The sequence below is a fragment of the Hyposmocoma kahamanoa genome, unplaced genomic scaffold (genome assembly GCF_003589595.1).
Source record: "Hyposmocoma kahamanoa isolate Upper Pololo Valley unplaced genomic scaffold, ASM358959v1 78, whole genome shotgun sequence".
Classification (NCBI taxonomy): domain Eukaryota; kingdom Metazoa; phylum Arthropoda; class Insecta; order Lepidoptera; family Cosmopterigidae; genus Hyposmocoma; species Hyposmocoma kahamanoa.
In genome coordinates this window covers 18,430,224-18,444,351 of record NW_020653945.1, presented here as the reverse complement: position 1 = coordinate 18,444,351, position 14,128 = coordinate 18,430,224, and the positions used below count along the sequence as shown (strand labels likewise).

Sequence of the window (14,128 nt, the reverse complement as noted above, 5' to 3'; positions counted from 1 at the left end):
TATTGCAATAAAACGGCAATTTCATACTTTAACCCCTAATATTTTTTCTTATATGGTTTTTGTATGAACACCTCTGATATACTTTGTCTAACTGAGCAGCATTAAATGTTGTTAGATTTTTAAATAATTATTTTGGTTTATTTGGTTTGGTTATTAACTAAAATATAGTATTCACATAAAGTAACATTCATTACCTCTATCATGAGTGTATTGTTGCTTGTCATTAGCTACCGCGTAGTATTATTTGACAATTTTGTGTGGTATAATTCACAAATAGAACAGCGCCCCCTAGCGTTGAAGAACTAAACTTTTCCATGTAAATGTGTTACGCGGTCGCTAACGTCTATCGTTATTGCAGACTCATGGTAGAGGTACTGCAGCTGATGGTTTTCCAATTAACCATTGTTTGTCAGAGCTGTTCCTACACTACATAAAGCAATTAACCACTGTGCTTATGGTCGGACTTGAAGTCACAATATGTATGTTTGCTTTCTCATTAATATTACAGGCCGAACGTCAAATTACGCGGGTAACTCGCGCACGGGTGAGCAGAAATACATTTGTTTGAGCGGTCTAAGTTGAAGGGAACGCTCGCGTACCGAAAATTTACGCGAGCCTGTATTCCGCGCATAATCTGCTTGATTTTGGCGCCTTTTGTAGAGTAATGAAACAATACAGTAGTAGGAATCACATATAACATAAAAACTATGTTTTTGTAATTATAAGTAGTAGCAGCGGTATGTTTAATTTTAGAAGGTTTTTTTATTTATTTATTAGGTATCTCTGTCCCTTACTATCTTGTGCTTTGTGCTGCTTGCTAGAGTAGAGGGTAGAGATATCTAAATGAACCAGTATATGCTGGACAATGTGGCAAGAAAAGCCGAGTATATACGAAGTTATTCGGCTAATGTTTCTCTCGTACAAATTGCGCTAGGAAGTAAATTACGCGTGCGTTAGTAGCCTAGGTAGCCTAGGTAGCTTATCGTAGATATAGGTCATCGAGTATATAACCAGAAATAGAGACGAATTAAGGACCATCCATCCCTAGCAATTTATCAGGCATATGGGCCTTATATCATTTTTAAATGTCAACTCGCGTTTGCGCTGAAATCACAAATTAGAAGGCTGAAATAGTACAGTGCCAACAACTGACCTGTGTGTACGTTTCCGTTGTCTTAAATACTAACTACTAATAGGAATATTCCAAAATATTCTGTATTTATTGTAATAAAGATAATATTTCTAACAATGTGGGGCTGTTCCATTCGGTGGTGTGGGAAAAGTAGTAAAACATATAATTACAAAACAAACGGAATTACATTTCACCGGTAATTAAATATTAAATATGTAATTTTTCAATTTTCGTCCATTATAGCAAAGCTCAATTTAAACTGGTCAATTTGAAGTGAAACAATTTCGAATTCGGACTGGCCAATCGGAGCGCAGTTGTCGCTGTAATGATTTATTCATGCACATGTCGCAGATTAGTTTTCAAACAAATTAAATGATATTTCGTCTCTATTTCTAGTTATATACTCGATGATGATATAGGTCTATCAGAATCTCATGATAAATAAGGAAACTGAAAATGGTTTCTAACGTCATTTTGCATAATTATAGTAAACGCGATTCTTTAACATTCCGCTTATGTGAAATATCGTACTTTCATATAAATATTTACGTTTCATGTTTATTGAAAATCATGATGTTTTTATTACCATAATATTCATCTATACTTTTTTGAGAATATACTAATACTTTGTTATTATTATTGATACAAACATCGAACAAACACGAAGAAAAATTCCCTTGATTCGACTGGATTCCAACCACCTACCAGGCGACAGAAGCTGGTTCGTGTGAAGTCGAATCGAGGGGATTTTTCTTTGTATTTGGTCTATCTTTACATCAATAATAATATTTACGTATTTATAGTTTAATAATATTAATTACAATAAATACGTATTTATTATACGTAAATATAAATGTTTTATTCAAACTAAGAGTTATTAATTTATTTTATATATATATTAGGCGGATAGTGTCATCAAATTACAGATTTTTAAGTGAAATTGCAATTTTTTTTTTATATTTCATGTCATGAGATTCTGGTATACATGACCTTTAATCAAAATATGAGTCATTAATACTTTATTGTTTTGTTGTTATAGCCCAGTGGAAGGTCTGCAATGTGTCGTGGGTGCTGGCCTGCGTGGCAGACTACTGCCCGGAGCTGGTGGAGTTGAGTGTTGCCGGGTGGAGCCGCATCACGCCTGAACAGCTCTTCGAGTTGATTCAAGGACTCCCGAAGTTGCAGAGGATTGATCTCTCGCTTACGGTAATTAATTTATTGGTGGAAATTGCAGGCGCATGAGACTTGTCAACTTACGTCTCAGGATGACGGGCAGTGGCAGCGCCCCTCAATTCTTTGCGATTTAAAGTTCATGAGTGGCACTGCAACTGTTATGGACAGGCGTGTTGCTTACATTGTTCGTCCCGTCACTTGATATTGTAAAAAAAAATTGTATCACATATTGGACGCCGGATGATTAAATGAGAAAGTGTCGAAAAGAGACGAATTGGAGTGGGAAGTAAATGCCAATAACAGGAGAAATGGAGAAGAAACAAAAGGCTTATAATTATTAAGGCCCGGCAGTAGAACTTATTAACAAGAATCTTAATCTTATAAATAATCTTTTTAAATAAAGCAACAATTCGAGTTCCTGTCGAGTCAGCCATAGCAAAGGGCCCGATAGGGTTTTGATTTGTTTAAAAAAGAGTTTGTTTTCCAATTAATAACAATCGCGAAAACCACCAACCAAGTCACTGGAGAATTGGCGATCAAAAAACCTCGTGTAATCTAATACACAAAACGATGTCTACCTCCCACATTCATAACTTAGTACATAACTGCCTCCGTGGCCGAACGGTTACCATGTCTGAAACGCTGATGTCCCGGGTTCGATTCACGGACCGGGAGAAATACTTGTATGCCCTACGTTTATTTCTCTCGTGAGCTTGGGTATAATTTGTGCCTCCTAGTGCGGGGCTATGAGTATGTGCGTTATTTTTTATTATTTAGTTGCTTTATCCGATTAGTTTTGTGATATTGGTATTTTATTTCTCCAAATAGTGACTAGAAAATTATATTTTAATTTCTATGTATTGTACAATCCTCAGTCGGAGACGGCAGGGTCAAGCACGTGCCTGTCAGCAGCGTCAATGGCGCGAGTCGCAGAGAACTTCGGCTCACGTCTCACGCATCTCACGCTGGCTAATAACAAATTCACCGCATTGCAGCAAATCTTGACTTCCGTTGCGGTAAGTAAGACGAGCGCGTTAGATTTTTTTTGTATGTTATTCAGACCAGTAAAGGGTCGGACTGCCCACGTGATGTAATACAATATGGTATCCATCAGCTGAAGAGGTTTGTGATACTAAGAAATATATAGCTAAAGTGTTACCAACATAAAGAGCTTCAGTCTCCTGTGCTTGTGATTGGCTCTCTTTACCCCCCAATGCGAGACACGGCACACGACATCCCGTTCCAGTAAGGAAAGACTCTTTGCTAGTGACAGACACCGAGAATAAAATGACATAATAATACTATGTTGAATCTTCAGTCTGTTAAAATGATGATTGTTGAGTGTGTAGCATTACGATGTAATAGTGTTACTAAGAACTTGTATAAAGTATACAGTAAACGAGTCACAAGAAACATACGCCAGATAATCAAGTTTTATCTTTACATAATAGGCATACTGCGCAAACCTGGAAGTATTGGACATATCGGGTGCGCAGGCAATGTCGCATCCCGCGGCACTGCCTCTTGAGGCGCTGCAAAAGGGTTGCCCCAAGATGCGTGTCTTCCGTGCTGCAAATTCGCAGCTAGTATTGGCCAATGCAACTACGTCACAACAGGTATGTTTTAAACTAAACCTAATATTAATGACACTTAGTATAATGTAAATGGTATTTATGCTATATAGTAAAAATAAAAAATACATATTTCTAATTATTAATACAAAAATCGAACGGCCAAACTAGGGTTACCCCTGTACCAAAATATCTACAGTTCGAATCAGCAGGCTTGTTTTGTCTTGGGGTTTTCCGGCTTTTATCGCCGAACATTTTTTCGTAGTAGTAAAGTAGGTACGTAACTTACATCGAGTATATATAACCAGAAATAGAGATGAAATGTCATTTAATTTGTTTGAAAACTATTCTGCCATATCATTACTGTGACAACTGCGTTCCGATTGGCCAGCCCGAATTCGAAACAAATGACGGGTGTCATCAATAGATGTCGTCAATTGTTTCACTTCAATAACCAGTTAACTTGAGCTTTGCTATAATGGACGAAAGTTGCAAAATTACATATTTAATTACGATAAAATTTGATTCCATTTGTTCTGTAATTAGATGTTTTGCTGTTTTTCCCCACACCAGCGAATGGAACAGCACGCTATTGTTAGAGATATTATCTTTATTACAATAAGTACAGAATGTTTTTGGAATATACGCAGACGTACACAAAGGTCAGTTGTTGGCGGTTGTCTATATTTCAGTGCAACCGAGAGTTGATGTTTATAAGTTATGTATCACTGATGAGTTACCAGGAATGTATGGTCCTATGGAACCTTATTTCGTCTCTATTTCTGGTTATATACTCTATGATAACTTATGACGTCTCAAAGTCCGAAAAATGTTAAAATGATTGACAACGACGATTAATTGATAACTGCGGCATCGCTCAAGCGTATATTTTATACTGTGTTTTTGTAATAAATTGCATTGCTGTCAAAATACAAAGGTTTTTACCAAAAATATGACCTTTTTACAAAAAAAAGACCTCAAAAGTTCGTGGAATTACAACTTGTCAAGTTTTATTGAAATCGGTTACCGGAAAGTGCGCGAAGCGAAGTTTGCCGCCCTTACATGTGGAATATATTCATGAAATTTAAATGGGACCACTACTGAGGTACCCTCTTTTCAACAAAAAAAGTATCATCGGTTCACAAATATGGAATTGAGAACCTCCTTTTTGAAGAAAAACGGAGTAAATAGTTACTTCAAGGTACTGTTGTAATCATCCATATTTAAATATTTGTTATCAACATACATACGTACAATAATAATTTAAAAACTTCAACAATTGATTTACGCTGATATTAAACGTATTATCAACTGCAATACTAATAATTATTCAAAATGTAGTCTATTACGCTCTAGAGTCTAGCACGTAACATTTCTCTCTTTGAGCTTCATGTAAAAAAATTACCACATGAAATTACACAATGAAAAAATACAAACACGAACATATTAGCAGCCGTAGTACATTTTAACACTTATCCACAGATGGAAGTGGAAGGCTGGACCCTATTAGAGGAGTTATCAATAGCTGGCGAGGCAGCCGCAGACCGAGTGGCTGTTGGCGAATATCGTCTTGGCGACGAGGCGCTATCTCGTCTTGTCCGAGGGGCCACTAGACTGCGGTTATTGGACCTACGTGGGTTACAAAGGCTCACTGACTCTGGCCTTGTTAGAGTGCCTGCCTGGGAATTGCAGCATTTGTTCCTTGGAGGTAAGTAAAATAATTTTATTTTTTTAATTAATTTTGGCACAGTTATAACATACAAATTACAATACAAATAAAACTATGACATTCAACAAAAACAACAAATTTGTAGTTCAATAACAACCGCGTACAACATGCAAATAATATTGCAATGCAACACATGAATATGGCTAAGTCAATAGAAAATCCTGTATACTTTTAATAAAATTACTTCACTCTGTGAATATCGTGCTGAACGCTTTTATTGTACTAACTGCCTCGGTAGCCGAACGGTCTGCCACGCAGAGGCCGGGTTCGATTCCCGGCTCGGGAGAAATATTTGTATGGCCTGCATTTATTTCTCTCGTGAGTTTGGGTGTAAATTATGAGTGTGTCCATGGCATCCGAGATACAGGATGTCCCTTGTGCGGGACTACGAGTGTGTGCATTATTATTATTCATCACATTTGTGTAATTTTAAAACCAGATCATATTGTACAAACGTAGTTTTGCTTCGCATTGACAGTATAAATTGACCAGTTATATTACAGCACGTGTTATTATATTAGTAATCCTGGGGGCGTACCATAAGCTTTCAAAAAACAATGTTATTTCAATGTGAGCTTATTGTAAGCTTTTTATAATATTACTCATATTCGTACCATGACAAACCTATCAACCAAGTAATGTATTATTGCTAAAGTGACTGAAAGAACGAATGATTTCCCAATATTGTCTATTCCTTACTAAAAATAGGAAAGAAATAACGCTACTTGAACTATATAATGCCATCTCTCTCTCTCTTTTTCTTTTTTCCGAGTCGACCTATCGTAGTATAATTTATGTATTTGTATTTAGGTTACAAACACCCATAAATATATACCTTATAGACTAACATAATAATAATACAATAAAACACTCATATAATATATACCTTAAGGAATAACATACATACAATATAACAAAACACTATTTCTAACTAATCTACACGAATTGCACTTGTCGGCGACGTGTGGCGCAATCTGGTGTCAGGTAACCGGCCGCGGAATCGTCGATACATGACACCCTTCGGCCAAAACTCTTCAATCATGAAGCTCGACAGATATTCGGTCGGCACTCTCACCACAAACGAATTAAAATTTACGTTGTAGCGTGACTCCAACCGCTCGACTCTCAGGGTGTGTTTGGCTTTATGTCTGATGTACTCCACTATCTCCTCAGGCTTCGTGGAGTAATGCAGTCGTGACAGGTACAGCAGCGTCGTCGGTATGGCCGGACGCAGCAGGAAGTTCGGTCCTGTCGGTGTTGTGCTACACTGGTTACGGCTGGTGGGCTTCCTCTTCCTCTTCATCACCTTTGTGAAGCCGTCTTCATCGTACAGGTCCGTCTGCCTCTGTGGTTTTGCAACTTCAGAGACAGGCTCACGGGGATTGTTTTTGCTCTTAGCCGATTGCCGCCGCTCGAGTTTCGAAGTGGCGGGTCGGCTGGTACAAGCGGTTACACCGGCGTATGCACGTGCAGGGTCTGACATGCATACGCGTGACGTTTCCGCCGGGGCGGAGGTGCGGGCAGCAGGTCGCGACGCATCACGCGCGACGGCAGCAGCGATCGGTGACGCAACCATTTGTGCCGATTCGACACTACTGAAAGATGCGTTTTGCGCCCCACGTAGCGTGTTTATATTAGAGGGTTCTGGTAACCTACATACCGTAGCAGCGTTGCTTAATAACGCAACTTGGCCAAGCAGTTCACTTATGGTGTTATCTGAAGCTTCCAATTTAAACTGCAACTCGGCCAAGCTTGACTTCAGGGAAGTAATATCCTTCAGCAGCCTGGTGACAGGAGGCACTTCGCGGCTCGTGACAGTTAATGCTGGGGTGCCACAGGGCTCCGTGCTGTCGCCCACGCTGTTCCTTCTGCATATCAATGACTTGTTGCCTTTTGGCAACATTCATTGCTATGCAGATGATAGCACAGTGCACGGCTGCTATTATAAGCAACCGTCAAGCAGCCGGGAGGACCCTGAGAGAAACCGGGAAAAACTTGTCGCTGAGCTCAACCATGTTTTGGAACATATATCGTCGTGGGGCTCCCGAAACTTGGTTGAGTTCAACGCCAAGAAAACCCAGGTATGCGCGTTCAGTTCCAAAAAATCCCCATTCCTTCCACTTCCCCATCTTCAGGGTACAACGCTGACGCTGCAGGACAAGCTCAGCCTGCTGGGGATGAGCATCCGGAAGGACATGAGCAACAAGGACTATATAGAGAGCGTCATCTGTACCGCGTCGCGCAAGCTTGGCATCCTGAACAAGGTGCACCGATTTTTTACTCCAGAGCTGCGATACCTGTTGTATAAAGCTCAGGTCCGAAGCAGCATGGAGTACTGTTCGCACCTTTGGGACGGCTCTGCCAAGTACTTGCTCGATGCCCTAGATGGACTGCAGCGCTACGCCTTCCGTGTTGTCAACGATCCTCATGTAACTGAGCATGCGGAGTCGTTACAGCTTCGCAGAGATATAGCGTCTCTTAGCGTATTCTATCGCCTGTACCACGGTGAGTGCTCTGAAGAGTTATTCAACCTTATCCCTTCCTCTCCTTTCCATCAGCGGACCACCCGTGCCGGACTGCGTTGCCACAGTTGGACGGTCAGTTCAATACCGTCCCGCACTAAAAAGTTTGGCAATTCGTTCTTATGCCGAACCATCAAATTGTGGAACCAACTCCCGGCGCATGTATTCCCTCCCCTCTATAACATCGGGTCCTTCAAACGTAGTGTGAAGAAGCATTTGGCCAGACCGGCAAAATGATAGTGACGGAGTGAAGATATTTGTGTTTTCCATCCGTTACTCTCATCTCTGGACTGTATTCGCACTTTCCATCAGGCGCGGTGCAGTCATTTTGCCGAGTCACAATAAAAAAAATAAAAAAAAATAAAAATGACATCGGCGTAATCGAACGTAACTGGGGGCAGCTTGTGCAGCTCCTTCGCCACGTCGTCCGGGTCACTCTCCTTCAGGAGTGTGATAATATCCTGGAGACCTCACACCTCCGTACCTCCGGCGAGATGGCATCTTCTCAGCTTTCTCGAGGCTCTGCAACAGCAGCATCTTGCCACTGCAAATCATGAGATTTGCAGTTGAAGTTGGATTTGCAGATCTGCACAATGCTGACCTCGTCCTCCATGGTATCGATGGCGTGTTGGATATACGCCAAAAGCTCATTGGCTACGAGTTCTTGGGAATCCGTTGCCACTTACGCGCAGCGGCCTAATATGCCGCGCACAACTCGAATTCACTGAGGGGTGGAGCGCGTCCGTTTCCGAACGCGCACCGAACAGTAAATAATATTACTGTGTACTTTAAGAGGGAGCACAGGAAAAATTCGTAATGTTCGACTTGATTTTAGAGGGGTATATCCACTTTAAAGTTAAAAAAATAAATTGTGTGAGTAACTACACGATATATTCAATCATAGACATTAATCAGAAACATAAAACAATAAAGTTTCCTCGATAGATAAAAATCATGAAATGACCTCTAATTTTCACATTTTTTCGATTTATCCTCGAAATGCTACAGACTATTAGGACAAAAATTAGATAATTAATTATATTTATGCATGATCGACAACTGTCACTACGGATTTTTTAAATCCCTTTAGTCTTAGAGTTATTCCGCTAAAACGAATTTGGTACTTTTAATGCGCAAAATTCAACATCTCCTGTCGCATGTCACACGAACTTCAGGCATATATTTGTTTCACAAATTTGGGCGGAGCCAACGTCAAAACTTTTTTGGCATGCTCCCTCTTAATAATGTCAAAATACATAATATTATTTACATTCAGAGAATTTTAGCTGCCAAATAAAAGAAAAATAAACAAAGTACTGAAGAGATATATGTAAAAAAATAAGTTCAACTTAACTTTTAATCATTACAAACCAACATTTAGACAATAAATTCGAAAATAATATTGGTTCCATTGCATCCGTGTAACTATTTTAAGATTGCTTGCTAATTTGACATAAGTCGCGTCATACGAACTGAGTGAATGAATTGTCACAAAGCTGCCAATAAAACATCATAGTTGTAACATTATACATGCTTACTGTAAGCGCGTCATGGTACGAAAAATCAATGTAAGGTTAAAGTAATATTGTTTTAAGAGGTTGTGGTAGGCCCCTGTATTCAGAGAAAACAGACTGAACAAAATTCATTATAGAGTATACATATAGTAATATGTATAGTATACATTATTATATGGTGTGTTTTTTTAAACTGGGACATGGAGAAATCCGAAACTATTGGAGATATAGGGAATCTGTGTTATTATCGTTAGGTCTTTTTTTTGTGAAAACTGACATGGTAAATTTTTGTGTCAAGCCCGAGTTGTCCATAAAAACGAATAACATTGACTTTTTTTGTTAATGCTGATCTGATCACAAGCACGTTCTTGTTACGACAATTTCGTTGTATCGGAAGAAAACAATCGGGCCATCAGAAGTTGGCCGTTTTTTTGTAAAAATCACACTTGATAAGAAAATTGACTCTGTCAAATTTGTTTTCACAAAAAAGATTCCCTGTATCTCCCACCATCGTTTCAAATTCACTCTAACTTAGGATAGTTAGAGAAAGAAAGTTAAAAAAATCGCCGCACTGTATATAGGGACACTGTATATATGTAGGGATTGATGTACAATTTGTGTTTGAAACAACTTTTGTTCCTAGGTTGCAACGTGACACGTCAAAGCAACGCATGCCTAGAACTGATCTGCGAGAAGTGGTCTCACAGTCTAATAGAGTTGGATTTATCGTGGGCGTCTGCGGCGCGCGTGTTGGACGATGCCGTTTGCGCACTTGCAGAGTCCACTAGCAGCAAACTCAAGTGAGTTCATTTTTTTTTAAACCGGGATACTCGTAATAAATGTTATCATGATGAAAGTCGTAATTGCACACTTATGGCTGGTTTACACATATTCAATAATTATAGCAGTCATTGGTTAAAAGATCCTGTAAGGCTAGCACGACAGGGCGCGACTTGCGTAAGAGCGACATAAAGCGCGAGATAATCTAAATAGCAAGAATAGCAGTATCTCGCGTAAGTCGCTCCCTGCTAGCCCTAATGATCCTAGATCCTCCCGCACCCTAGCGCATACCCCGGTAAGCATGGCTTGCAGTTTCACGCACTTGGTGCACTCACGTTTCAAAATTTGAAAGTACTTATAGCTTCTCTAAACACGTGTAAACGTTAGGTTACTTAAAATTAAGTTAAAACTTAGTTAATTACTTTGTTACTTAATACGTGTCATTATTTTAGTGTCAAAATGTCAATTAATGAAATTAAATTAAATTTGTTACAAAATAAAAACTTTTAAAAACAATTACGCGAATCAATTTTAACCAGTAAATCTTTCTGCTAATTCGCGTTCTATTTTGTTTTAGAGTGCTGAATCTTTGCGGTTCATCAGTATCTCTGGAACCCGTGAAGAAAGTTCTTCTGAGGTGCCCTCATGTGGAATCGTTAAATCTCAGTTCATGTCGCGCTCTACCCCGAGGCATGAAACGACTTTATACGGGTAAGGAATTGCAGGACTTAAAAGACAGTTTAGATCCGGAAAAAGCGAAAACCAAAGTAGAAACCGAAGGAGGCAAAGGCAAGAAAAAGAAAGATGCTAAAAAGACCGAGGCCGACTCAAAATCTGAAGGCAAAAGTAAAAGCTCCAATGCGGCTGAAACCTCAGAAAGTAAGGTAGAAGTGAAATCAAAAGAAGAGTCGTCTCCAACTCTATTTCAAGAGCCCAAAAGCGTTACTGACTCTGAGTCTAGTTTCGCTGATAACACTTCGCTGACTCCAACACACGCTCGAACGCCATCGCGAACTGATAAAAGTGAAAAATCTGTCAGCAAGATACCTGAAATCGCTAGCCCTTTGCCAGAAGGCCGGCGGCGGTCTACAAGAGATGCTACACCGAAATTGCTTAGTCCCTTACCACAATCAAAACCCGACTCCTCCTCCACCCCTAGATCTGATCCAGCTAAAACCGACTTCGGAAGTCCTCATTACAGCCCTGTCCCTAAACCCGATAGTCAAGTGCAAAATAGTCCTGAAGTCCAACCCGAATCTGCAAAAAGTAATTCATGGAAATTCAAAAGTACTCCCACTTACCGATCAGAAGCGAGCCCCCTTAGTAGATTAGAAAGTCACAATAAATTGAAGCATGGTAAGGTCATAGAACAATGTAGTCCTACCACTTCCTTAGAAAATAAACCCAGCCCTGAAACTATTGGGGCTAAGCAGGACATAAAAAATCCAAATAGTTGGAATTATGGTAACTACAGCCCCATGCCGAAACAAGACCCGCAGTTCTCTTCGCAGAGGAGCCCCTATTCCGCTCAGCCGAGCCCTGCTCAGCCTAGCCCATATTCCACGCAACCCAGCCCTTACTCCACTCAGCCTAGTCCCTACTCCTCACAACCTAGTCCTTATTCGGCACAACCGAGTCCTGACACCAGTCAAATAGTGAAACCAGATCTACAGAAATCAGGCGCTTGGAATACGGGCAATTTCAGCCCTATGCCCAAACACCACGCCCCATTTTCTCCTCATCCATCTACCCATACCAGCCCTGATTCGGGTATGGGTATGAAGGCTGATACACTTAGAAACAATCCTAATAAAACTCCGGGCCAGTATAGTCCTATGTCTCGACAGGATCGCCTGCACCACAGTCCTTACTCTCCCAGGCAGAGTGCAGAAACAGTAGCATACAGCAACAAAAAGAGTCCAGCCGCTACAGGAAACTATAGTCCAATGATGCGATCAGACTGCCACTTGGCAAGTCCAGATGGTGGTCAGCCTTCGAGGACAATCGTTAGCGGGAGGCCACAAGACCTATACAGTCGTTCTATACCAAAAATGCCTGAGGTTATTCAGAATGTTCCCCCGCCAGAAGTGCCAGGTTCTTGGAACATGGATAGGTTTAACACCACGACTCCTAGTATCGACTCGTTAGTATGGGGTCCTTCATCGTTTAACACGGAACCGCCGCCTCCGCGGACAGACATTCCCGCTATGCTCAATACGCCTCCGCCGCAACAGTGGTCCGCCATGCCTTCCTTCGACACAAGTGCCCGAAAACCAGAAGATGACCCATGGATGATGGGCCAGTTTCGCGAAGAACCGCCTCAGCAAATGCATAATACGTTCGACCAAAATATATGTTTCGACACGTTAAGTGGTCACATAAGTCACCAAGTTAATATGATTCAAAATTATCTAGACGAAACCTTTAGTGGGTCGTCCCGCGTGGACTGACATTCTGTGCTTTCGTCCAATCATAACTCGACTTCGAGGAGTGACGAAATTGTTAAAGAAACAAGCAAATTTTCTTTAAGAGAATTAGGGTGACAATTTTAATAATGTAATTGAACAATTATCATGTAGAGATTGTAAATAAGATTATCTAATTAGTTAAGAATATCGAAGCTAGGATTTTGTTCAAGTTATTTTGCAACATAGTTTATGGAAATGGATGATAAAGTAAGAGCAAATAATAATTAAGATATAAAATGAATGAGAAATACAGTTGATATGAATTTCGTTGGATTATACTCAAGAGTTAGATTGTATAATGTGATTCTTTATTTGTGTATGCCAAAATCTTTTACATAACGACACTGAGGCCAAAACGGATATTTATTTAAAGCGTTTTTTGTAAATATAAGAGTATAATTTTTTATATTCGATTGAACTTCTTTTTTACGATATGTGTTTTTATTTTTATAAATAATCAATATTTACTATTTGAATTTTCGAAAATGTATAATTTTTGCCGTACCATGTCTTTTGATTACTTTTAAGGTGTTTTATTCCATTCAAAAGAAAATTAACTCAGATCTGATGTGCAATTATTAATGTTTGAAGGAAGTTCCCCTAGTGAAATAGTTCTTTTAGCAAAATCCGAATAGATCAGTAAGAATTTTCTAGCAAATAAATGGCAACACCAAGAGATTTCTGACTGCCGAAAAAGCTGTGAGAAATGTCATACGAAAGAGAAACATGGGTTTCCATTCGTCGTTTCACTCAAGCTTTAATATTCACAGGTACGAGAGAGGAATCGTTCAACTTTAGTAATAGAGAAAGCCTATGATAAAAAAATTGATATTTCATATGAAACAAAAATAACCTCGTTTTAAAAAAATTGCGTGGTACTGTTTATTAATAGATCTGAAATATAGAAAAGTCTTGCTGAAGTCGTTAAAGTCAGAAAGTACATCGTACTACTTCAATTGACTAAAATTTGATTTCTCGTTACAAAATTATTGTTTCTTGGCATTTGTTTAGTTTAATTTTATCGTTAGGGTAATTTTCAGGTTAGTTTTCTATACCTAATTTTGGTGGCAACTTTTATTATTTAAGTATTCGAGCATATTACCTTGAAATACTAAATAATATTTCAGGATACTACACTGGAATATTAAATAATACTTCATGATAATATGCAAGAACATTTAAGTAATAAATATTGCCACCGAAATTAGGTAGGGAAAGCTAACCTGAAAATTACCCATT

The 14,128-nt window shown here is 39.4% G+C and overlaps 1 protein-coding gene across 1 annotated transcript in view; it reads left to right on the top strand.

The window, feature by feature from the left end:
• LOC113232888 overlaps nt 1–13,285 on the top strand; it is a 23,108-nt gene extending 9,823 nt beyond the window's left edge. The window contains exons 5-10 of the mRNA XM_026467773.1: nt 2,172–2,338; nt 3,181–3,321; nt 3,757–3,921; nt 5,359–5,584; nt 10,285–10,441; nt 10,999–13,285. Of these exons, the coding sequence (XP_026323558.1) occupies nt 2,172–2,338; nt 3,181–3,321; nt 3,757–3,921; nt 5,359–5,584; nt 10,285–10,441; nt 10,999–12,871 (2,729 nt within the window). The 3' untranslated portion in view covers nt 12,872–13,285. The remainder of the gene's footprint in view (nt 1–2,171; nt 2,339–3,180; nt 3,322–3,756; nt 3,922–5,358; nt 5,585–10,284; nt 10,442–10,998) is intronic.
• Nucleotides 13,286–14,128: the final 843 nt, after the last annotated feature.